The sequence below is a fragment of the Bufo gargarizans genome, unplaced genomic scaffold, assembly GCF_014858855.1.
Source record: "Bufo gargarizans isolate SCDJY-AF-19 unplaced genomic scaffold, ASM1485885v1 original_scaffold_1942_pilon, whole genome shotgun sequence".
NCBI lineage: Eukaryota > Metazoa > Chordata > Amphibia > Anura > Bufonidae > Bufo > Bufo gargarizans.
In genome coordinates this window covers 6,473-33,066 of record NW_025334576.1, presented here as the reverse complement: position 1 = coordinate 33,066, position 26,594 = coordinate 6,473, and the positions used below count along the sequence as shown (strand labels likewise).

At 46.6% G+C, this 26,594-nt stretch overlaps 1 protein-coding gene across 1 annotated transcript in view; it reads left to right on the top strand.

Moving 5' to 3' along the window:
• LOC122923801 (semaphorin-6B-like) overlaps positions 1–26,390 on the top strand; it is a gene marked incomplete at both ends in the record, with an annotated part of 160,826 nt that extends 134,436 nt beyond the window's left edge. The window contains 2 exons of the mRNA XM_044274647.1: positions 25,971–26,159; positions 26,253–26,390. Coding sequence (XP_044130582.1) covers positions 25,971–26,159; positions 26,253–26,390 — 327 coding nt within the window. The remainder of the gene's footprint in view (positions 1–25,970; positions 26,160–26,252) is intronic.
• Positions 26,391–26,594: the final 204 nt, after the last annotated feature.

The window sequence follows — 26,594 nt, the reverse complement described above, 5'->3', positions numbered from 1 at the left end:
CCCTTCGTTTGACATGTGCTGGCGGCCATCTTGGTTTCTGGGTTTTCTTGTAGCCTCCCACCCTGCGGCTCCTCCTTCCCACTGGGAGGAGCTGGATGCCTAGCTCATATATATAGGAGGTCTGTGGCTTCAGTTCCTTGCTTGGTCCTCCTGTGTTCACATGCTTCCAAGACTGCTGCTGCTTCTGGTTCCTGATCCTGGCCTCGTCTGACTACCCCGTTGGTTCCTGATTCCGGCTTCGTCTGACTACCCCGTTGGTTCCTGATTCCGGCTTCGTCTGACTACCCCGTTGGTTCCTGTTCCTGGCTTCGTCTGACTACCCTTCTGGTTCCTGACCTCTGTCTCCGCAAGACCCTGCTTCGGTTTAGCCATCCGTTCGGACTTTGCTACGGCTTGCTCTTCAATAAAACCTTCTTATTTTCCACTTATCTCTTGTTGTACGTCTGGTTCATGGTTCCATGACATTAGGACCAAGCCATGAATTCTGACGGTACAGGGCCACCCTCGCTACCTACGCTGGTTGCCAGACTTGATCAGCAGGATCACCTGTTGGGTCGGTTCGCTGTGGCGTTGCAAACCCTGCTTGAACGCACGGCTCATTTAGCTTCCGTTGCCGATGGGTCGGTTGTCGCTCCTGGGCCCGCTCCTACTGCCGCTCCGGTTGTTGCGCCAGAGTCTACCCTGACACCTGTTGCTGCGCCTGTGGTGTTTCAGGGTATGACCGGTTCTGCCCCCCTTCCACAGCGCTTTGGGGGAGAGCCAACTCAGTGCCGAGGTTTCCTTAACCAGGTGGGCATTTACTTCGAGTTGCTGCCACATGCCTTTCCTACTGAGAGATCAAGGGTGGGCTTCTTGATCTCGCTGCTCTCGGACAAGGCCTTGGCCTGGGCCAGCCCTTTATGGGAGAACAACAATCCGGTGGTTGCCGAGTTTTCCGATTTTGTTGCTTCTCTTCGGAAGGTATTCGATGTGCCGGCTCGTGCTGCCTCTGCTGCGAAGCTCCTTATGTCCATCAGACAGGGTTCATGATCCGTAGCTGAATACGCCATTGAGTTTCGTACCCTGGCAGCAGAGGTGGGCTGGAATAATGAGGCTCTGGTCGCTGCTTTCTCTCATGGTCTCTCGGATGCCTTGAAGGATGAGGTTGCAGCTAAGGACCTACCAGTGGAGCTCGAGTCTCTTATTTCTTTCCTGATTTTGATTGACACCAGACTCAGGGAGAGACCTTCCTTTAAGGAGAGCCTGCGGAAGTCTCCTAACAGATTGGCGCCTACGTTTGCTGTCCCACCCGTGCCTCCCTCTCCTCCCACGCCTCCTGGGGATGACTTGTCTGGGGGTGAACCCATGCAGCGGGGGTTTGCTCGCCTGTCTGAGGGGGAGAGGGTACTCCGGAGACGCGAGGGCCGATGCATGTACTGTGGTCTCGGTGGGCATTTTCGGTTGGCATGTCCGAACCGTCCGGGAGAACGCTCGCACCTGAGGTCCTGTCGGGGGCAGATCTTGGGTGGAGTCTCCTCGTCCCCGGTTTCCCGTGTTGACAAACCACTGATCACGGTTGTCCTCTCCTGGGTCGGGGGCTCGGTGACGACCCAGGCGTTGGTGGACTCTGGTGCTGGTGGTTTGTTCATTGATAGAGTGTTCGTTGCCGCCAATTCCATTCCTCTGCAGCCTCGAGGTTCCCCACTGGCTCTTGAGGCGATAGACGGCAGACCCCTTCTGCCGCCACACGTGACTCATGAGACCCTTCCAGTGGGGATGGCCATTGGTGCCGTTCACAGAGAGTCGGTCTGTCTCCAGGTTATTTCGTCTCCACACTACTCGGTGGTCTTGGGGTACCCCTGGCTCCAGAAGCATAATCCGACTTTCGATTGGAGATCGGTCGAGATCCTCTCGTGGTCACCGCAGTGTGGGGCTAGTTGCATCCATGGGCCTGTCAAGTTGCTGTGTACTTCCTCGGACTCTCTGTTGCCTCCTGAATACGAAGAGTACCGGGATGTATTCGATAAGGTGCGCGCGGTTGCCCTACCTCCGCACCGCCCATACGATTGTGCCATAGAGTTACAATCCGGTGCCGTTCCTCCTCGTGGCAAAGTCTATCCACTGTCGGTAGCGGAGAATGAGGCCATGGAGGAGTACGTGAGGGAGGCGCTTTCACGCGGACACATTCGCAAATCCTCGTCCCCGGCAGGGGCTGGATTTTTCTTTGTGAAAAAGAAGGGCGGCGAGTTGAGGCCTTGCATCGATTACAGGGGTCTCAATCGCATCACGATCAAGAACGCTTACCCGATACCCTTGATTTCCGAGCTGTTCGATCGCCTCAAAGGGGCCACGGTCTTTACCAAACTCGACCTGAGGGCGGCATATAACCTGGTAAGGATCAAGGCGGGCGATGAGTGGAAGACCGCGTTTAACACCAGGACCGGTCATTATGAATCCTTGGTTATGCCCTTTGGGTTGTGCAATGCGCCCGCAGTCTTCCAGGAATTCATCAACGATGTTTTCCGTGACCTGTTGCAGCAGTGTGTGGTGGTCTATTTGGATGACATCTTGGTATATTCTGCATCCATGGAGGCCCACATTCTGGATGTCAGACGAGTGTTGCAACGCTTACGAGAGAACAAGCTGTTCGGTAAGCTTGAGAAATGCGAATTTCACCGATCCCAGGTAATCCTTCTTAGGTTACATCATTTCCGCTGAGGGGTTCTCCATGGATCCTGAGAAGGTTTCGGCTGTCTTACAGTGGCCCCAGCCCAGTGGGCTTCGTGCCCTGCAGCGCTTTTTGGGCTTCGCCAATTATTATCGGAAGTTCATCAGGGACTTTTCCATGCTAGCCAAGCCTCTCACGGATCTGACCAGGAAGGGCAGTAATCCTCAGGTCTGGCCTGCTCGAGGCCATCCGAGCTTTTGAGGCTCTAAAGTCCGCCTTTGTGTGGTCCTCCTGTGTTCACATGCTTCCAAGACTGCTGCTGCTTCTGGTTCCTGATCCTGGCCTCGTCTGACTACCCCGTTGGTTCCTGATTCCGGCTTCGTCTGACTACCCCGTTGGTTCCTGATTCCGGCTTCGTCTGACTACCCCGTTGGTTCCTGTTCCTGGCTTCGTCTGACTACCCTTCTGGTTCCTGACCTCTGTCTCCGCAAGACCCTGCTTCGGTTTAGCCATCCGTTCGGACTTTGCTACGGCTTGCTCTTCAATAAAACCTTCTTATTTTCCACTTATCTCTTGTTGTACGTCTGGTTCATGGTTCCATGACAGGTAGCAGATGAAGATATGGGCCTGGTCTTGTTTGAAAGCTGACCAAACCAGAATCACAACATTAGGCCTCATGCACACGACTGTGCCATTTTTTGCGGTCTGCACACCGCGGATAAGCAAAAATCGGAAGCCGCCTGTGTTGCCTTCCGCAATTTGCGCAACGGAACGGGTGCTGGCAATATAAATGCCTATTCTTGTCCGCAAAGCGTGGACAAGAATAGGACATGTTATATTTTTTTAACGGGGCCGCGGAACGGAGCCTCGGATGCGGACCCAAACAACAGTCGTGTGCATGAGGCCTTAGCACAACATAAGCAGAATAAACTCTGTAAAGCCTGCTTTTACTTTTACTTTCAGCTGCATTCACTGCCATCTTGATTTCTAACCGCAATATATTCCAATATGGCGCAGATAATACTGTTATTCTGGGATTGTTTGAAAGCTTGAAATGCCAGGTTTCAAATAAGACAAAGCTACTACCTATCAACAGATATGGTCCGCTAAAGAAGCCTCTCGCTTCAGTATGGAGGAGGGGGGCAGTTGGAGAGCTGACAGCCTGTAGGAGGAAAGAAAAAAAATGATAAAAAAATATATAGATTTGGCATTATCATCACTGTACTGACCCACATTTATACCACATAGTTAACACCGTAAATAAATTCCACAAAATAATGTTAAAATGGCTTGTTTTTTTTATCTCTCCCTCTAAAAATAAAATAATAAAAGTTATTTAATGCACTATAAATACCCAAAAATGGTTCCTAAAAAACTACAACTATTCACCAAAAAATATAAAAACAAAAATTTTGAATTTTTTTTTTAAAGTAATGACTGCAGGAACACAAAGGGGGAAATATTTCTGGTCCTTAAAGTGGTTGTCTCACCTCAGTAATTAACCTTTAATCTGTTCCCTGGACCATTAGCATTTTTTCTTAAATGTAGTAAAAATTTTCTGTAGTGCCTCTGTCACCTCACAAACAGCCCCAAATATTAAGCTCGTTTCTAGAGGTTATGGCCACCACTGTAATGTTCTCATCGGCGGCGCACACAACTTTCAATTTTTTCACAGGAGAGAGTGCGCACATATTCTAGTGCATGTGCATTCACACCTGGCCACTTTGTCAGTGCTGAACAGTGTCTGACAAGCACTTAACCACTTCAACCCCGCTAGCTAAAACCCCCTTCATGACCAGGCCACTTTTTACACTTAGGCACTACACTACTTTCACCGTTTATCGCTCGGTCATACAACTTACCACCCAAATGAATTTTACCTCCTTTTCTTCTCACTAATAGAGCTTTCATTTGGTGGTATTTTATTGCTGCTGACATTTTTACTTTTTTTTGTTATTAATCGAAATTTAACGATTTTTTTGCAAAAAAATGACATTTTTCACTTTCAGCTGTAAAATTTTGCAAAAAAAACGACATCCATATATAAATTTTTCGCAAAATTTATTGTTCTACATGTCTTTGATAAAAAAAAAAATGTTTGGGCAAAAAAAAATGGTTTGGGTAAAAGTTATAGCGTTTACAAACTAAGATACAAAAATGTGAATTTCCGCTTTTTGAAGCAGCTCTGACTTTATGAGCACCTGTCATGTTTCCTGAGGTTCTACAATGCCCAAACAGTAGAAAAATCCCACAAATGACCCCATTTCGGAAAGTAGACACCCTAAGGTATTCGCTGATGGGCATAGTGAGTTCATAGAACTTTTTATTTTTTGTCACAAGTTAGCGGAAAATGATGATTTTTATTTTAATTTTTTTTTTCTTACAAAGTCTCATATTCCACTAACTTGCGACAAAAAATAAAAAATTCTAGGAACTCGCCATGCCCCTCACGGAATACCTTGGGGTATCTTCTTTCCAAAATGGGGTCACTTGTGGGGTAGTTATACTGCCCTGGCAATTTAGGGGCCCAAATGTGTGAGAAGTACTTTGCAATCAAAATGTGTAAAAAATGCCCTGCGAAATCCGAAAGGTGCACTTTGGAATATGTGCCCCTTTGCCCACCTTGGCTGCAAAAAAGTGTCACACATCTGGTATCGCCGTACTCAGAAGAAGTTGGGGAATGTGTTTTGGGGTGTCATTTTACATATACCCATGCTGGGTGAGAGAAATATCTTGGCAAAAGACAACTTTTCCAATTTTTTTATACAAAGTTGGCATTTAACCAAGATATTTTTCTCACCCAGCATGGGTATATGTAAAATGACACCCCAAAACACATTCCCCAACTTCTCCTGAGTACGGCGATACCAGATGTGTGACACTTTTTTGCTGCCAAGGTGGGCAAAGGGGCACATATTCCAAAGTGCACCTTTCGGATTTCGCAGGCCATTTTTTACACATTTTGATTGCAAGGTACTTCTCACACATTTGGGCCCCTAAATTGCCAGGGCAGTATAACTACCCCACAAGTGACCCCATTTTGGAAAGAAGACACCCCAAGGTATTCCGTGAGGGGCATGGCGAGTTCCTAGAATTTGTAATTTTCTGTCGCAAGTTAGTGGAATATGAGACTTTGTAAGGAAAAAAGAAAAAAAAAGAAAAATCATCATTTTCCGCTAACTTGTGACAAAAAATAAAAAATTCTAGGAACTCGCCGTGCCCCTCACGGAATACCTTGGGGTGTCTTCTTTCCCAAATGGGGTCACTTGTGGCGTAGTTATACTGCCCTGGCAATTTAGGGGCCCAAATGTGTGAGAAGTACCTTGCAATCAAAATGTGTAAAAAATGGCCTGCGAAATCTGAAAGGTGCACTTTGGAATGTGTGCCCCTTTGCCCACCTAGGCTGCAAAAAAGTGTCACACATCTGGTATTGCCGTACTCAGGAGAAGTTGGGGAATGTGTTTTGGGGTGTCATTTTACATATACCCATGCTGGGTGAGAGAAATATCTTGGCAAAAGACAACTTTTCCCATTTTTTTTATACAAAGTTGGCATTTGACCAAGATATTTTTCTCACCCAGCATGGGTATATGTAAAATGACACCCCAAAACACATTCCCCAACTTCTCCTGAGTACGGCGATACCAGATGTGTGACACTTTTTTGCAGCCTAGATGCGCAAAGGTGCCCAAATTCCTTTTAGGAGGGCATTTTTAGACATTTGGATCCCAGACTTCTTCTCACACTTTCGGGCCCCTAAAAAGCCAGGGCAGTATAAATACCCCACATGTGACCCCACTTTGGAAAGAAGACACCCCAAAGTATTCAATGAGGGGCCTGGCGAGTTCATAGAATTTTTTTTTTTTTGCATAAGTTAGCGGAAATTGATTTTTTTTTGTTTTTTTCTCACAAAGTCTCACTTTCCGCTAACTTAGGACAAAAATTTCAATCTTTCATGGACTCAATATGCCCCTCACGGAATACCTTGGGGTGTCTTCTTTCCGAAATGGGGTCACATGTGGGGTATTTATACTGCCCTGGCTTTTTAGGGGCCCTAAAGCGTGAGAAGAAGTCTGGAATATAAATATCTAAAAATGTTACGCATTTGGATTCCGTGAGGGGTATGGTGAGTTCATGTGAGATTTTATTTTTTGACACAAGTTAGTGGAATATGAGACTTAGTAAGAAAAAACAAACAAAAAAAATATATATATTTCCGCTAACTTGGGCCAAAAAAATGTCTGAATGGAGCCTTACAGGGGGGGGGGTGATCAATGACAGGGGGGTGATCACCCATATAGACTCCCTGATCACCCCCTGTCATTGATCACCCCCCTGGTAAGGCTCCAATCAGACGTCCGTATGATTTTTACGGATCCATGGATCGGATCCATGGATACATGGATCGGATCCGCAAAACACATGCGGACGTCTGAATGGAGCCTTACAGGGGGGTGATCAATGACAGGGGGTGATCAGGGAGTGTATATGGGTGATCACCCCCCTGTCATTGATCACCCCACTGTAAGGCTCCATTCAGACGTCCGTATGATTTTTACGGATCCATGGATCGGATACATGGATACATGGATCGGATCCGCAAAACACATGCGGACGTCTGAATGGAGTCTTACAGGGGGGTGATCAATGACAGGGGGTGATCAGGGAGTGTATATGGGTGATCACCCCCCTGTCATTGATCACCCCACTGTAAGGCTCCATTCAGACGTCCGTATGATTTTTACGGATCCATGGATACATGGATCGGATCCGCAAAACACATGCGGACGTCTGAATGGAGCCTTACAGGGGGGTGATCAATGACAGGGGGTAATCAGGGAGTGTATATGGGTGATCACCCCCTGTCATTGATCACCCCCCTGTAAGGCTCCATTCAGACGTCTGTATGATTTTTACTGATCCATGGATACATGGATCGGATCCACAAAACACATGCGGACGTCTGAATGGAGCCTTACAGGGGGTTGATTAATGACAGGGGGTGATCAGGGAGTGTATATGGGTGATCACCCCCCTGTCATTGATCACCCCCCTGTAAGGCTCCATTCAGACGTCCGTATGATTTTTACGGATCCATAGATCGGATCCGCAAAACACATGCGGACGTCTGAATGGAGCCTTACAGGGGGGTGATCAATGACAGGGGGTGATCAGGGAGTGTATATGGGTGATCACCCCCCTGTCATTGAGCACCCCCCTGTAAGGCTCCATTCAGACGTCTGTATGATTTTTACTGATCCATGGATACATGAATCGGATCCGCAAAACACATGCGGACGTCTGAATGGAGCCTTACAGGGGGGTGATTAATGACAGGGGGTGATCAGGGAGTGTATATGGGTGATCACCCCCCTGTCATTGATCACCCCCCTGTAAGGCTCCATTCAGACGTCCGTATGATTTTTACGGATCCATGGATCGGATCCGCAAAACACATGCGGACGTCTGAATGGAGCCTTACAGGGGGGTGATTAATGACAGGGGGTGATCAGGGAGTGTATATGGGTGATCACCCCTCTGTCATTGATCACCCCCCTGTAAGGCTCCATTCAGACGTCCGCATGTGTTTTGCGGATCCGATCCATGTATCCATGGATCCGTAAAAATCATACGGACGTCTGAATGGAGCCTTACAGGGGGGTGATCAATGACAGGGGGGTGATCAATGACAGGGGGGTGATCAGGGAATCTATATGGGTGATCACCCTCCTGTAAGGCTCCATTCAGACGTCCGTATGTGTTTTGCGGATCCGATCCATGTATCCGTGGAGCTGTAAAAATCATACGGACGTCTGAACGGAGCCTGACAGGGGGGTGATCAATGACAGGGGGGTGATCAATGACAGGGGGGTGATCAATGACAGGGGGGTGATCAGGGAGTTTATATGGGGTGATCATGGGTGATCAGGGGTTCATAAGGGGTTAATAAGTGACGGGGGGGGGGGGTGTAGTGTAGTGTGGTGTTTGGTGCGACTTTACTGAGCTACCTGTGTCCTCTGGTGGTCGATCCTAACAAAAGGGACCACCAGAGGACCAGGTAGCAGGTATATTAGACGCTGTTATCAAAACAGCGTCTAATATACCTGTTAGGGGTTAAAAAAATCAGATCTCCAGCCTGCCAGCGAACGATCGCCGCTGGCAGGCTGGAGATCCACTCTCTTACCTTCCGTTCCTGTGAGCGCGCGCGTTCACAGGAAATCTCGGGTATCGCGGGAGGACGCGTATATGCGTCCACCCAGAAGAGCAGGGCCGCCGGCAGGACGCAATCCTGCGTACGGCGGTCCTGTAGCGGTTAAAGGGGTTGTCCGGGATTAGGGACCATTGTTTAATAGCATTGCACATACACACACGTTACATACAGGTCCTTCTCAAAACATTAGCATATTGTGATAAAGTTCATTATTTTCTGTATTGTACTGATAAACATTAGACTTTCATATATTTTAGATTCATTACACACCAACTGAAGTAGTTCAAGCCTTTTATTGTTTTAATATTGATGATTTTGGCATACAGCTCATGAAAACCCAAAATTCCTATCTAAAAAAATTAGCATATTTAATCCGACCAATAAAAGAAAAGTGTTTTTAATACAAAAAAAGTCAACCTTCAAATAATTATGTTCAGTTATGCACTCAATACTTGGTCGGGAATCCTTTTGCAGAAATGACTGCTTCAATGCGGCGTGGCATGGAGGCAATCAGCCTGTGGCACTGCTGAGGTGTTATGGAGGCCCAGGATGCTTCGATAGCGGCCTTAAGCTCATCCAGAGTGTTGGGTCTTGCGTCTCTCAACTTTCTCTTCCCAATATCCCACAGATTCCCTATGGGGTTCAGGTCAGGAGAGTTGGCAGGCCAATTGAGCACAATAATACCATGGTCAGTAACCTATTTACCAGTGGTTTTGGCACTGTGAGCAGGTGCCAGGTCGTGCTGAAAAATGAAATCTTCATCTCCATAAAGCTTTTCAGCAGATGGAAGCATGAAGTGCTCCAAAATCTCCTGATAGCTAGCTGCATTGACCCTGCCCTTGATAAAACACAGTGGACCAACACCAGCAGCTGACATGGCACCCCAGACCATCACTGACTGTGGGTACTTAACACTGGACTTCAGGCATTTTGGCATTTCCCTCTCCCCAGTCTTCCTCCAGTCTCTGGCACCTTGATTTCCGAATGACATGCAAAATTTGCTTTCATCCGAAAAAAGTACTTTGGACCACTGAGCAACAGTCCAGTGCTGCTTCTCTGTAGCCCAGGTCAGGTGCTTCTGCCTCTGTTTCTGGTTCAAAAGTGGCTTGACCTGGGGAATGCGGCACCTGTAGCCCATTTCCTGCACACGCCTGTACACGGTGGCTCTGGATGTTTCTACTCCAGACTCAGTCCACTGCTTCCGCAGGTCCCCCAAGGTCTGGAATCGGTCCTTCTCCACAATCTTCCTCAGGGTCCGGTCACCTCTTCTCATTGTGCAGCGTTTTCTGCCACACTTTTTCCTTCCCACAGACTTCCCACTGAGGTGCCTTGATGCAGCACTCTGGGAACAGCCTATTCGTTCAGAAATTTCTTTCTGTGTCTTATCCTCTTGCTTGAGGGTGTCAATGATGGCCTTCTGGACAGCAGTCAGGTCGGCAGTCTTACCCATGATTGCGGTTTTGAGTAATGAACCAGGCTGGGAGTTTTTAAAAGCCTTAGGAATCTTTTGCAGGTGTTTAGAGTTAATTAGTTGATTTAGATGATTAGGTTAATAGCTCGTTTAGAGAACCTTTTCATGATATGCTAATTTTTTTAGATAGGAATTTTGGGTTTTCATGAGCTGTATGCCAAAATCATCAATATTAAAACAATAAAAGGCTTGAACTACTTCAGTTGGTGTGTAATGAATCTAAAATATATGAAAGTCTAATGTTTATCAGTACATTACAGAAAATAATGAACTTTATCACAATATGCTAATTTTTTTAGAAGGACCTGTACACCCATGTCCTACCTTTTCAGCATGTTTCAAAGTACCCTTTTTACCCAAAACCTTTATGGCAGGAAGTAACTGATTCCTTTCAGTCAAGGACGTACCGGGTCCCTTGCAGAGGAGGAAAGCTTCCTCTTCCGCTGCTTAGTGAGCCCGGTGACGTCACTGACAGCCTATGTAATTATGCAAAAGTCTAGGAGGGGCAGTAACTCTCCTGGCCAAGATTGCGATAAGCTCCGCCCCTCCAGTCCGCAAGTAAGTGCCCCCATAAAAGTGAAATAAAGGGCCTCCCCTAAAATGCTCCACTCCTTTCTGCCCCCATTGCCCGATATATAACAAATGGCCCCCCCCCCTTCGATGCGTCCGCTCCTTGTGGTGCCGATATTGATGGCAGCGGCTCAGGAACGGAGCCGCTGCCATCAGGAGAGAGCGTTAGCTGTAACTGTAACAGCTAACACTCTGTAACAGCTAACACCCTGCTGGTGTCGCATCCATGTGGTTGCGACATGTGTAAAATGCTCCACTCCTTTCTGCCCCCATTGCCCGATATATAACAAATGCCCCCCCCCCTCGATGCGTCCGCTCCTTGTGGTGCCGATATTGATGGTGCCGATATTGATGGCAGCAGAGAGCGTTAGCTGTAACTGTAACAGCTAACACTCTGTAACAGCTAACACCCTGCTGGTGTCGCATCCATGTGGTTGAGAAGGAGGGAGCTCCCTCTCTCTATCATCGCGCCCCTGCAGCGGCGCGATCGTTGCCATGGCAACCGGACGCCTAACAAAGGCGTCCTGATTGCTATGGACCTAAGGCTAATCAGATTAGCCTTAGTGCAAAAGTAGCACTGACAATACAGTACATTGAAATAGATGACTATTGCAATGCACTGTATGAAAGTATTAAAAAAGGTAATGAAAAAAAAGTAAAAGTGAAAAAAAGTGACAGTAAAAAAAAGTGAAACTGCAAAAAAGGTAACGTGCAAACAAGTGAACGTGCATACAAATTCAAAGTGTAAAAAATAAATTTGAATTAAAAATAAAATAAAAATTGTCTTTTATTCGTTCATTTATTCCATAAAAATAAATAAATGAATTAAAAAAAATACACATATTTGGTATTGCCTTCTCTGTAACAACCGGCTCCATAAATATATCACATTACACACCATGTCCGAAAAACACCTTAAAAAATATCATAAAAGCCTTTTTTTTTACCTAACATCACATAAAGTGCAACAACAAGCGTTCAAAAAGGCGCATGTCCCCCAAAATAGTACTAATCAAACCGTCACCTCAACCCGCAAAAAATGAATCCCTAACTAAGACAATCGGTCAAAAAATAAAAAAACGGTGGCTCTCAGACTATGGACACACTAAAACAATATTTTTTTGTTTCAAAGCCTCTATAATTGTGTAAAGCTCTCAGTCATGTTTAGGGATCTATATGGGAGCGTGGCCCTTATAGTGTGACGCTGTCAGCGATGTTTATGGATAGATGTGGGAGCGTGGCCCTTATAGTGTGACGCTGTCAGCGATGTTTATGGATAGATGTGGGAGCGTGGCCCTTATAGTGTGACGCTGTCAGCGATGTTTATGGATAGATGTGGGAGCGTGGCCCTTATAGTGTGACGCTGTCAGCGATGTTTATGGATAGATGTGGGAGCGTGGCCCTTATAGTGTGAAGCTGTCAGCGATGTTTATGGATAGATGTGGGAGCGTGGCCCTTATAGTGTGACCCTGTCAGCGATGATTATGGATAGATGTGGGAGCGTGGCCCTTATAGTGTGATGCTGACAGCGATGTTTATGGATAGATGTGGGAGCGTGGCCTTATAGTTTGTTGCAGTCTGCTATCCCTAAGGTTGTATACCTACCATGAGTAACTAGCACAAGTAAAATAAAAAAAAGTATTTATCAAATAATCTGACACTTAGGATGTTTCTAAATATGGTGCGTTAATGTAATTGTAATTAAAAAATTGGCTAAGTAGTGAAGGTTTTTAAAATACATTTTTGGAATATTTATTGACAATGATATAATTTTTTTTCTATCAGAATGCCGTCTTGCATTGTACGTGGATGCAAGACGACTCAAAAAAAAGGGACCGTTCCATCATCCTCAATTATTTTCCTTGTGATGTGGAACGAATCCGCAAATGGCTCAGACAAACAAGTCAGTACCCTCATAATCTGGAAGTAATGGTTGTAAAAGTGAAGGAGGGGACACTGACAATTATAGAATGTGTTCATTACATTTTACAAATGATGTGTACACTCATCATGAAGACCGTAGAAGATTAACACCAAATGCTATTCCTACTAAATTTTCATGTCAATCATCTATTTTTGAACCATTGGCAGAATTGTAGGAACATCCAAGTAGTAGCCAGCAAACAGTAACTCACTCTGTGTCCCTTGCCACAAGCATAATTCCTTGTGTTAGTGCTAGCACTGGATCAACTTCTACAATGACAGTTACCTGTACAAACACAGCTACAACGACTACTTCATCAGTTTCTTATCACCAACTCGTGGAACAAAATTTATCTATGAGAAGCATAAACTTGTATACTGCTTCAGGAAAACAGTGTCATGGTCTTACCTTCTTGCTGTTCTCCTTCGTTTGAAATGTGCTGGCGGCCATCTTGGTTTCTGGGTTTCTTGTAGCCTCCCACCCTGCGGCTTCTCCTTCCCACTGGGAGGAGCTGGATGCCTAGCTCATATATATAGGAGGTCTGTGGCTTCAGTTCCTTGCTTGGTCCTCCTGTGTTCACATGCTTCTAAGACTGCTGCTGCTTCTGGTTCCTGATCCTGGCTTCGTCTGACTACCCTGCTGGTTCCTGATCCTGGCTTCGTCTGACTACCCTGCTGGTTCCTGATCCAGGCTTCGTCTGACTACCCTTCTGGTTCCTGACCTCTGGCTTCGCAAGACCCTTCTTCGGTTTAGCCATCCATTTGGACTTTTGCCTTACAGCTTGATTTTCAATAAAGCCTTCTTATTTCCACTTATCTCTTGTTGTACGTCTGGTTCATGGTTCCATGACATTAGGACCAAGCCATGAATTCTGACGGTACAGGGCCATCCTCGCTACCTACGCTGGTTGCCAGACTTGATCAGCAGGATCACCTGTTGGGTCGGTTCGCTGTGGCGTTGCAAACCCTGCTTGAACGCACGGCTCATTTAGCTTCCGTTGCCGATGGGTCGGTTGTCGCTCCTGGGCCCGCTCCTACTGCCGCTCTGGTTGTTGCGCCAGGGTCTACCCCGACACCTGTTGCTGCGCCTGCGGTGTTTCGGGGTATGACCGGTTCTGCCCCCCTTCCACAGCGCTTTGGGGGAGAGCCAACTCAGTGCCGAGGTTTCCTTAACCAGGTGGGCATTTATTTCGAGTTGCTGCCACATGCCTTTCCTACTGAGAGATCAAAGGTGGGCTTCTTGATCTCGCTGCTCTTGGACAAGGCCTTGGCCTGGGCCAGCCCTTTATGGGAGAACAACAATCCGGTGGTTGCCGAGTTTTCCGGTTTTGTTGCTTCTCTTCAGAAGGTATTCGATGTGCCGGCTCGTGCTGCCTCTGCTGCAAAGCTCCTTATGTCCATCAGACAGGGTTCACGATCCGTAGCTGAATACGCCATTGAGTTTCGTACCCTGGCAGCAAAGGTGGGCTGGAATAATGAGGCTCTGGTCGCTGCTTTCTCTCATGGTCTCTCGGATGCCTTGAAGGATGAGGTTGCAGCTAAGGACCTACCAGTGGAGCTCGAGTCTCTTATTTCTTTCCTGATTTTGATTGACACCAGACTCAGGGAGAGACCTTCCTTTAAGGAAAGCCTGCGGAGGCCTTCTAACAGATTGGCGCCTACGTTTGCTGTCCCACCCGTGCCTCCCTCTCCTCCCACGCCTCCTGGGGATGACTTGTCTGGGGGTGAACCCATGCAGCTGGGGTTTGCTCGCCTGTCCGAGGGGGAGAGGGCACTCCGGAGACGCGAGGGCCGATGCATGTACTGTGGTCTCGGTGGGCATTTTCGGTTGGCATGCCCGAACCGTCCGGGAAACGCTCGCACCTGAGATCCTGTCGGGGGCAGATCTTGGGTGGAGTCTCCTCGTCCCCGGTTTCCCGTGTTGACAAACCACTGATTACAGTTGTCCTCTCCTGGGTCGGGGGCTCGGTGACGACCCAGGCGTTGGTGGACTCTGGTGCTGGTGGTTTGTTCATTGATAGTGTGTTCGCTGCCGCCAATTCCATTCCTCTGCAGCCTCGAGGTTCCCCACTGGCTCTTGAGGCGATAGACGGCAGACCCCTTCTGCCGCCACACGTGACTCATGAGACCCTTCCAGTGGGGATGGCCATTGGTGCCGTTCACAGAGAGTCGGTCTGTCTCCAGGTTATTTTGTCTCCACACTACTCGGTGGTCTTGGGGTACCCCTGGCTCCAGAAGCATAATCCGACTTTCGATTGGAGATCGGCCGAGATCCTCTCGTGGTCACCGCAGTGTGGGGCTAGTTGCATCCATGGGCCTGTCAAGTTGCTGTGTACTTCCTCGGACTCTCTGTTGCCTCCTGAATACGAGGAGTACCGGGATGTATTCGATAAGGTGCGTGCGGTTGCCCTACCTCCGCACCGCCCATACGATTGTGCCATAGAGTTACAATCTGGTGCCGTTCCTCCTCATGGCAAAGTCTATCCACTGTCGGTAGCGGAGAATGAGGCCATGGAGGAGTACGTGAGGGAGGCGCTTTCACGCGGACACATTCGCAAATCCTCGTCCCCGGCAGGGGCTGGATTTTTCTTTGTGAAAAAGAAGGGCGGTGAGTTGAGGCCTTGCATCGATTACAGGGGTCTCAATCGCATCACGATCAAGAACGCTTACCCGATACCCTTGATTTCCGAGCTGTTCGATCGCCTCAAAGGGGCCACGGTCTTTACCAAACTCGACCTGAGGGCGGCATATAACCTGGTAAGGATCAAGGCGGGCGATGAGTGGAAGACCGCGTTTAACACCAGGACCGGTCATTATGAATCCTTGGTTATGCCCTTTGGGTTGTGCAATGCGCCCGCAGTCTTCCAGGAATTCATCAACGATGTTTTCCGTGACCTGTTGCAGCAGTGTGTGGTGGTCTATTTGGATGACATCTTGGTATATTCTGAATCCATGGAGGCCCACATTCTGGATGTCAGACGAGTGTTGCAACGGTTACGAGAGAACAAGCTGTTCGGTAAGCTTGAGAAATGCAAATTTCACCGATCCCAGGTAACCTTCTTAGGTTACATCATTTCCGCTGAGGGGTTCTCCATGGATCCTGAGAAGGTTTCGGCTGTCTTACAGTGGCCCCAGCCCAGTGGTCTTCGTGCCCTGCAGCGCTTTTTGGGCTTCGCCAATTATTATCGGAAGTTCATCAGGGACTTTTCCAGGCTAGCCAAGCCTCTCACGGATCTGACCAGGAAGGGCAGTAATCCCCAGGTCTGGCCGCTCGAGGCCATCCGAGCTTTTGAGGCTCTAAAGTCCGCCTTTATGTCGGCTCCGATTCTGTCGCATCCCAACCCTGGGTTGCCTTTTGTCCTCGAGGTGGACGCGTCTGAGACGGGAGTAGGCGCCCTTCTGTCTCAGCGTAGAACACCAGAGGGTCCTCTGCTTCCTTGTGGGTTTTACTCCCGGAAACTGTCTTCCGCGGAGAGCAACTATCAGATTGGTGACAGGGAGTTATTGGCCATCGTGCAGGCCCTTAAAGAATGGAGGCACTTGCTCGAGGGCTCGGTGGTTCCGGTTCTCATCCTGACGGACCACAAGAATCTGACCTACCTCTCTGAGGCCAAGAGATTGACACCACGTCAGGCCAGATGGGCTCTGTTCTTGTCACGTTTTAATTACGTGGTCTCCTACCTACCCGGTTCCAAGAACATCAGAGCGGATGCCTTATCACGGCAGTACTCCGAGCTGTCCGGGGAGGAGTCGATTCCGACTTCGGTCATACCTCCGAATCAGATCCTGGCCGCCATTCGCACCAGCCTGACCTCTCCCCTGGGTGAGCAGATTTTGGCGGCTCAATCTGGTGCTCCCTCTGGGAGACCCAACGGCAGATGTTTTGTGCCTGAGGAGTTGCGCACTCGGTTGTTGCGAACCTACCATAACTCCAAGGCCGCGGGGCATCCTGGAAAGAATCAGCTGTCCTGGGCTGTTTCACGTCTGTTCTGGTGGCCTTCTCTACGTTCCGACATCGCCGCATATGTAGCGGCATGCTCCGTTTGTGCCCAGAGTAAGTCCCCTCGGCACCGTCCGTTGGGCCTTTTGCAACCCATAGCCACCGGGGAGCGTCCATGGTCACACCTGGGGATGGATTTCATTGTGGACCTCCCTGCATCCCGAGGCCATACAGTCATTCTCATGATTGTGGATCGGTTGTGCCACTGTGTTCCTCTCAAGAAGTTACCCTCTGCACAAGAGTTGGCCACGATTTTTGCCAGGGAGGTCTTCCGGTTGCACGGTTTGCCCAAGGAGATTGTGTCGGATCGGGGGAGTCAGTTTGTGTCCAGGTTCTGGCGCTCCTTTTGCTCCCAGTTGGGGATTCATCTCTCTTTCTCCTCGGCCTACCACCCTCAGTCCAATGGGGCCGCAGAACGATCCAATCAGGCCTTGGAGCAATTCCTTCGTTGCTATGTCTCCGATCACCAAGACAATTGGGTTGACCTCCAGCCTTGGGCTGAGTTTGCCAGGAACACGGCGGTGAACTCTTCCTCTGGGACGTCTCCCTTCATGGCCAATTATGGGTTCCAACCTGCCGTGTTACCGGAGGTATTCTCTCCCCAGGATATTCCGGCTGTGGAGGATCACCTTTCCGTCCTACGTGCTTCTTGGGTACAGATCCAGAGGTCCCTTGAGGTCTCTGCGCAGCGCCAGAGAATCCAGTCTGATCGCAGACGAGCGGCCGCTCCTTCCTACCAGGTCGGAGACCGCGTATGGTTGTCCACCCGCAACCTCAACCTTCGAGTGCCCACTCCCAAGCTGGCGCCTCGCTTTGTTGGTCCCTTCCGAGTGCTTCGCAGGGTAAACCCGGTAGCCTATGCCCTTGCGCTTCCTCCTGGCATGCGGATCTCCAACGTGTTTCATGTCTCCCTGTTGAAGCCACTGGTGTGTAATCGTTTCACTTCCTCGGTTCCTCGGCCTCGTCCGGTCCAAGTGGGCAATCGTGAGGAGTATGAGGTGAGCAATATCCTGGACTCACGCCTGGTCCGCGGTCGGGTGCAGTTTTTGGTCCATTGGCGTGGTTATGGTCCAGAGGAGCGTTCCTAGGTTCCCTCCGCAAATGTCCATGCTCCTGACTTGCTCCGAGCCTTCCACGCACGCTTCCCTCAGAAACCGTTCTTTACTCCGCGGAGGAGGGGCCCTTGAGGGGGAGGTACTGTCATGGTCTTACCTTCTTGCTGCTCTCCTTCATTTGACATGTGCTGGCGGCCATCTTGGTTTCTGGGTTTCTTGTAGCCTTCCACCCTGCGGCTCCTCCTTCCCACTGGGAGGAGCTGGATGCCTAGCTCATATATATAGGAGGTCTGTAGCTTCAGTTCCTTGCTTGGTCCTCCTGTGTTCACATGCTTCTAAGACTGCTGCTGCTTCTGGTTCCTGATCCTGGCTTCGTCTGACTACCCTGCTGGTTCCTGATCCAGGCTTCGTCTGACTACCCTGCTGGTTCCTGATCCAGGCTTCGTCTGACTACCCTTCTGGTTCCTGACCTCTGGCTTCGCAAGACCCTGCTTCGGTTTAGCCATCCGTTTGGACTTTTGCCTTACAGCTTGATTTTCAATAAAGCCTTCTTATTTCCACTTATCTCTTGTTGTACGTCTGGTTCATGGTTCCATGACAGTAATGCTTAATGCACTCGGCTGCTCGGCTGTTCTGTGCATTGAGGACCGCAATTTGCGGATTCTGGAGACGGATCCAGACCCATTCAACTTAAATGGGTCCGTGATCTGTCTGCAACACAAAAAAATAGAGCATGTTTTTTTTTGGGGGGGGGCGGTGCAGAAGCACGGAGAAAAACCCCAATGGAAGCACTCCGTAGTGAATGTAGCCGATCCCCACACATTACGGACCTGTTGTTTGCAGGCTGCAATACAGGCACAGCCAAGCAACAGCCATGTGCGGAGAGAAACCCCAATGGAAGCACTCCGTAGTGAATGTGGCCGATGCCCACACATTACGGACCCGTTGTTTGCAGGCTGCAATACAGGCACAGCCAAGCAAAAGCCATGTGCATGAGGCCTAAGCCTGGTTTCACATCATATTTTGTCTTATGTCTAACATATACAAATAACTTATATGTTATTTAACGTATGCCTCCGACGGATGCCATACAGTGGCATCCGTCAACATACGTAGAGTTCCATACAATCAAAGTAATAGTTAACATAAGCATTTTTTTTAACGGACCCTGCAGGATGGAAAAGCTTAGTGTACTACACATTTCTATCCTTTTTTTCAAACTGTATACTTTAAATGTAATATGTTAAGGAGCAAAAACATGATGTAAACCCAGCCTACTTGAAGTATCTATTGTCACATATCAGTACAGAGGATAAAAGGGAGAACTTTAAAGGGAACCTGTCACCAGTTTTATGGTGTTCTAACTAAGGGCAACATAAATAAGTAACTGATTCGCTTAGCAAAATGCTGGGTCACTTTCTTTAATTGACCCAGTCAATCTGCCAACATCTAGTATTGAAAAGCTACAGCTGATAATGATGAGTCATGAATATTTATGAGCTCCAGACTCTCCCCGCCCACCTGCTGCTGAATAACAGTTATTTTCCATATGAATCAGCAGCAGGTGGGCAGGGAAGTGGCTATAGCTCTGAATTAAATATACGCTGGACTCAATGACATCACGCCGGACTCCAATCAGCTCATTAGCATGTGGCATGCGGCATCTTTGTGTGTATATTATGAGGTAACCATCTGTCACACCAGTAAGTGAATACATCTAAGGTACTTTTTAGTAGTTAATGATTGTATATAATTAGTTAGATTATAATCAAATATCCACATGACAGGTTCCCTTTAAGTCTACACTGGGTAATTATACTGCAAAATATATTCCTGTAGATAACAAGTATAAACTGCTAAAACTAAACCCCAAATGGCTTACAGCTACTGTAAAAAGGGACATAAATGACAAAAAAAATTAATTTACGTAGGCTTAATAAAATCTGTAAAAAAAAAGAGATAAAATGCAAAGATACAAAATTAATGACAGATGGCAAAAGAGAGCAAAACAAATCTCAGAAAATTCTTTAAATATATAAATGCAAAAAAAAACAGGGTCAGAGCAGTAAGCTTAAAGGGGTTCTGCAGTTTTTTTAAACTGATGATCTATCCTCCGCTGTTTGAGAAGGCAGCGGCACCGCGGCCTTCTTGCTGTTTACCGCAGGCCCAGTGACGTCACGACTAGTATCAATAGCCTTGGTGGAGCTAAGCTCCATTCAAGTGAACAGAGCTTAGCCCCGCCCAGGCCATTGATACTAGTTGTGATATCACTGGGCCTGCGGTAAACAGCGAGAAGGCTGCGGCACTTCTGCCAGCGCCGCTGCCTTCTCAAACTGCTGATCGGCAGGGGTCCAGGGTGTCAGACCCCCGCCGATCAGGTCCTGATGCTCTATCCAAAGGATAGATCATCAGTTTAAAAAGACTGCAGAACCCCTTTAACTTTTGTTTGAAAAAAAATATTTGAAGGACTCTTAAGGGACTATATACAGGAGTTTATGACTGTTAATAATATCATAAGTGATAACCAGCATGGGTTTACCAAGAACAGAAGTTTTCAGACTAATTTTACACTTATAAAGTTTAGTTTGTAATTGGATTGAAAACTGATGGAACTACCGTGTCCAGAGAGTTGTGGTCAATGATTCGTATTCTGAATGGTTCTAGGTGATGCAAACTGACATGCAGGGAAAGTGACACGGAACGCCATACGTGTTTTTACTGAAGGGTATTACACATTCAGGATCCCCCAGCATAACTATAGCACAATATGTGCTTATGCAGGTTGTAGAATCCTCTTCTGACCACTTATATTTAGCATATTTTTCGCTTTAAGACACACCTGACGATAAAACGCACCACTGGTTTTATAGCGGGGCAAGACAAAAAAAATATATTTTTCATCAGACTTTACATCAGATCCTCATATCAGACCCCCATATCAGATCCTTAGATCAGACCCCCAAATCAGGAACTCAGTTCAGACCCCCATATCAGGAACTCACATCAGATCCCAATCAGACCTTCTTGTCAGACCCCCAATCAAACCTCCATGCCATACCCCCATCAGACCTCCACATTAGACTCCCATCAGACATCAGATCAGACTCCCATGGCAGACCCCTATCAGACCTCCATGTCAGTCCCCGTTTAGATCTCAGATCAGACTTCCACGCCAGACCCCCATCAGACCTCAGATCAGAGATAAAATAAAGAACTTCACTTACTTCTCCTGCTCAGCCGCTTCTCTACAGGTCCAGCGATCGCTCTTCCAGTCACGCTCCCTTGTCTTCTTCGGCCCTCGCTGCAATGTCACCTGACTGCGAACAGCGTGCGCACAATTACATCCTGACACTGTACGTGGTCAGGACCTGCAGTGCAGAGCTGCCCCAGAGAAGAAGACAAGGGAGGGTGAGTATCAGCAGCTTCACTCGCTTCCTGCACCTAATGCATACTAGTGACTAGTCACTAGTGTTCACTTTATAAGACGCACAGCCATTTTTCCCGACTTTTGTGGGAAGAAACTGTGTCTTATAAAGTGAAAAATACGATACTCGTATTAGGTGGTGGATATTAACAGTGTCCACCCTTTTTTTGTGGAACTTAATTTAACCCCTGATTGGTCCACAATATTTTATTCCCCGTCCCCTGATGAGCCCTGGGTTATATTAGACGAAAGGTGCTGAGACTCGTTTCTTTATCTTCTCCCTACTTTTAGGACTTATTATCATTTCCCCACTGGTAGGGACAGGGACATCCAGAGCAGGGGCGTATCTATAGGTGGTGCAGAAGTAGCAGTCGCTACCGGGCCCAGGAGCCTGAGGGGGCCCAAAGACCCTTGTGCTGCATAAGAAGACACACAAAGCACTGAGGAAAGGGGGGCCCCAAGCCTAACTTTTGCACCAGGGCCCATTAGCCTTTAGCTACGCCCCTGATCCAGAGCCTTGATAACAGGGAAAGGTTCTGGACAGGGTGGCTCTTGTCAAGGCGATTACTCAATATTTAAGAGATTACCTGGATAAAAATCAACCTGACAGAGCATTCCAGGGCAAGAAACCACTGGCGTGACCCCTATACATGCTACCATTTTCAATATATCCTGCAACCTAAGAAACATGAGCAATCTATGGATACTGGTAAGCTCATTCCATTACTGCTAGTCTGATGTGGCATTGCTGTTTCAGGTTGTGGACATATTTGTTCCATTTAATTTTGGTTATTGAGTTTACGCATGAATATGCATTTTTTAAATTGGTGCCTGTTTTTTTTTTTTTTTTATAAGTGGTGTACCCCAAGGTTCTGTGCTAGGTCCCTTATTATTATACTGTGCTATGTGAGGATAGCATAAACGGGTTCCCGAGACCCTGATAAAATGCTGAGTCACGTACTTGAAATGACCCAGTTGTTGTGCTAAATCTGTATTAAACAGTTTCAGTGTGAACTGAGCACTGCAGTGAACTCAATACAGATCATGAGCTCAGGAGTATTCATATTCATGATCTCCCAACTCTCTCTAATCCCTCGATCTGTTTGCCCTTGACACTAATTAGCAGCTTTTCTTCTATACACAGTAATAGTAATAAAAAACTCACAGAAAAAACCCACACCCGCACCCACAACAGACCATGTGACACAGAAGCTACAAGGTGCAAAAGAACGTTACCAACACAATGAAGTAGCACATTCCATACACATAGAGACAAAAAAATCACTGAAAAAAGTGGCCTAAACGGGTGGAAATGCTCCAAACCCAGACACTGTTAGCGTGTCTATAACTGGGGGAGCAATTCCTCCGCATGCGGTCCGCAGATAGCGGCAATCCCCAGCAAAACAAATTGTACAGTGGAGAATGCTGGGGCGAACCGCATGCACCACAAGTACATCTTACACAAAATGATACATTGTGCAGATGAAAAAATATATGCATACACAAATCACTGCAAAAAATGCACCAAAATGATACGCAACTGACAATACTAGCTAATTCCTCAAGCCGATGTTAAAAGCAGAGAACTTTGCCAATATCTTCCAGTCAGGAACATATCGGAGCCCCTCATGCACCACGTCACAGTGTCTCAGCAAGCATGGGGTTCTACCACTCAACTATCCATGGTGTGTGAACAGGGTAGAAACCAACTCACAGCCAGACTCTCACATGCCTCCATAGTGGTATCACAAATGTACTGTGAGGTAGAATAAAGCTTTTTTGTAATGACAGTAATTCTAAAACAACTGGGTTAATTAAAGTGACCCAGGGCTGTCCTCTGATGGGGCAGCATAAAACTGTTAACAGATTCCCTGTAACACTGTTGAGCATAAAACTTATCAAGTGTAAGGGATATCGTATGTCTTGTGTCTGTAGTGTCATCCGACACCAGACACTCTATAATTTATACAGCGCTCTATTAACTAATTACCCTGCCTGAAGTGCTATTAGCGTGGTATCTAGCATCTTGGCAGATGCTAGATACCACGCTAATAGCACTTCAGGCAGGGTAATTAGTTAATAGAGTGCAGTATAGATTATAGAGTGTCTGGTGTCGGATGACACTACAGACACAAGGCATACGATACTACTTGCACCCTATTATCAGAGAGATATGCATTAATATCATCTGATCTATTAATCAAGTAGAGACACCATACCTTCAGCCCCAAATATATTCAGCCCTCCATATGTATTTTTAAATTTTCACTTTATGTGTTTTGTGGCAATGTTTGTTTAATAAAGTAAAAATAAAAGTTATATTTTAAAACATGACCAGAAACAAGAATTATAGTCGCCGACTATTGGATTTGTATATTTGGCTTCCTGGGTCTAGTGGGTCATTTTAAACGTTAAAAGTGTAAGGGATCGCGCTCTCTCAGGGGGTCGCAATTACAGACTTCTCTGACAACAGGGTTCAAGTCCAAAAGGTGCTTTATTTTGGCACTTCAGCACCATCACACACACAAACATCGAAAATACAAACCTGCCCATCTGGGCTCTACCTAATACACGTGTTGTCTCTACCTCACCTATAGAGCGCCGTTCACACACAAGATTAGATCCGGCTTCCTCAGCCATGTACGGTCCAGCAGCCTCCAGGCTGTGTCCACACCAGCACCCTTGGGGTGAGATGGTCCAGAAGTCCTCCCAACTCTGACCATGTGACCCTCTTTCCATAGGCGTCGCTGGGCCCCCCATACTTCAGGCTTTACAAAGCCTCATGGCCCTTCAGACACAGAGGGTTGTTTTATCCCTCCTTGATTACAGCAGCAGGCCTCACCTGCGATCACCTGTGGCAAAAGACAATACATGTAGTTGTGTGGACTGTTAGATCCCACTACCAAACCTATCCCCCAGTCCACATGAAATCCAGCCCAGAACAACATCTAGACAAAACTGTCTCAGCAAACTACACTTTGCTGAAACCACTGCAGCTTTCTGGCTTTCAATTATCTCAACCAGCTGAGGTGGGATATACACGCCTCCCCGCACTTATACTGTACACATCACCACACAAGGAAAACTTAAAGGTGTTGTCCCATCTCAACCTGTCATGACCGAGAAGGGTATAAGCACCGTGTGATATTTTTTTTGCCTTCATTATTGCATGTTTCTATTGTGTGCTCTATTGCATAACCTCTTCTAACGAATGCAAAAAATCAGGCATCAGAAGAAGCACTTTTCCAATTGAGAAAAGTTTTGCATTCTTGCCCCAAGAGCTGATCTAAAGGCTTGGCAACCTTGCTCAGCATTTTACAGTCCTCCCTGAATTTTTTTTTTTTTTCGTAAAGGAGGCTGACAGACTGTGACTGACCATCACTTAAAGGGCACTTGATATAAATGCAGCTGCCGTGGGAGATGTGCACTGAGCAGATGAATATAACTCTATTTGTTCTGGCTTGATATGTTGTGGCAGTACAGATATATGAACATATTGACAAATTGGGGCAAATTGAGGTATACTTAGCTGCTCAGTGCACATCTCTACTGGAAGTTGCATTTATATTAAGGTATATGCTAACAGATGCCTTTTAATCCATAACGCCACTTATGATGGTAGGGGAAGAAAATGACTTAACACTGAAACAATCAGAAAAGATTCTCTGGATTCTTTTATACACACCTTGATGGTGGATGATCTCCTTGTTGCAAGCAGAGTAACAATTACTTTATTGGATATGCCAGATTGCCAGAGCCCAGGCTTAATTACCAATTTACAGTACATCCAAAATGAATTCAGACCCCAAAATAAATTCACAGCCCAAATTGCACCACCCTAGACAAGATTTCTAAATAAATTCAGTTACAGACAAGACCTCAAAATTAAAAGTTAAGATCCAAGTTTTAGATTCCAAAATGAGTTCAAACCCTTGTCCCCATAGTTAGCTCACACGCAAATCAGACCACCAGAAACAAGGCTCCAATATCAATTTAGACCACAAGACCAGACACCTACATTAACTTATTGCTCCTGGTCCTCTTTAGTTTTCAGAGTATTGGACAGGTTGCAAGGTGGCACAATAGACTGTTGTCTAATCCTACCCCTCTCTTTGCGCTGAGACAGGTAAAGAAACATTTTCACAACTTTGTATATGTATCACAGTTGAGTTTATCTCTCGGGGTAGGTATATCTCTGAGACTTATTTACCTAAGCTCATGGTACTATCTTGGCTTACATTACATTCTTTTACATTTTAAACTATGTTATAACAATAATATAATTGGCTTAATGACTAAAACAATCCTTTTAAGGCCTTATGCACATGACCACAAGCATTTTGTGGGCCTCAAAATGCAGATCCGCAAAATATTGAAGGCCCATGTGACGGCTTCATTTTTTTGTGGAACCTGGCAAGGGCAGGGTAAAAATGGCAATTGCATCTAAAAACATCACAATGACATTAAAAAATTTGAAAAACCGGCTTTTGCAACTTTTTAATGCCAGAAAACTAGCATAGGGGAATAATAAATTTGCCCATTTCAGAATTTTGAATGCCATATGGCAAAATTAATTAAAAGTGGATTAGCCATTGAATTTTTGTGATTGCCTAACATTTCTGGTGATAAGAAAAGAATCCAAATACATTTTTGTTGTGCAACTTTCCAGGGACCAGCTAACACACATTGCTGTTGATACATCTTGCGGTATATTTGGCAATGAAACAGTTATTTTTCTTGGCTCCAACTCTGGAATTGTCCTGAAGTATCTTCTTACTCCTAAACTGGGTATATTTGAAATAGATATCTGCAAACACAGCATCTTGCTTGAAGAGATCCAGACATACCCTGCAGACAGGTAGATATGCTAGATTTCTGTATTAATATTAAGTTGTATTAAATTGTTTGCACATTGCTGCAATATTGTGCAATTTTTTCTTCCTACTTGCAGATGTGGTCAGGAGGAGGAAGACCAGAGAATCATAGGTCTGGAAGTGGACAAGGGTTCAGGATCTCTCATCGTGGTGTATTCCAAATGTGTGGTGAAAGTGCCGCTTGCACGTTGTGATAGACATAATGGATGCATGAAGTAAGAGTTTATAAAAATAAAATACTTACAAAAAATGAATGCTTTAAAATAATAAAATGCATCATACTGAAATTCTGACAGTAGTGTACCTGGGAAGCAGCAAGGCAGGAGTAGTATGGGATATTTTAAAGCATTTTGCGCTGTTTTTTATTGCTAAGATGTTATCATCTTATCAGATCTTGTCAAGACATATAACTATTAGGG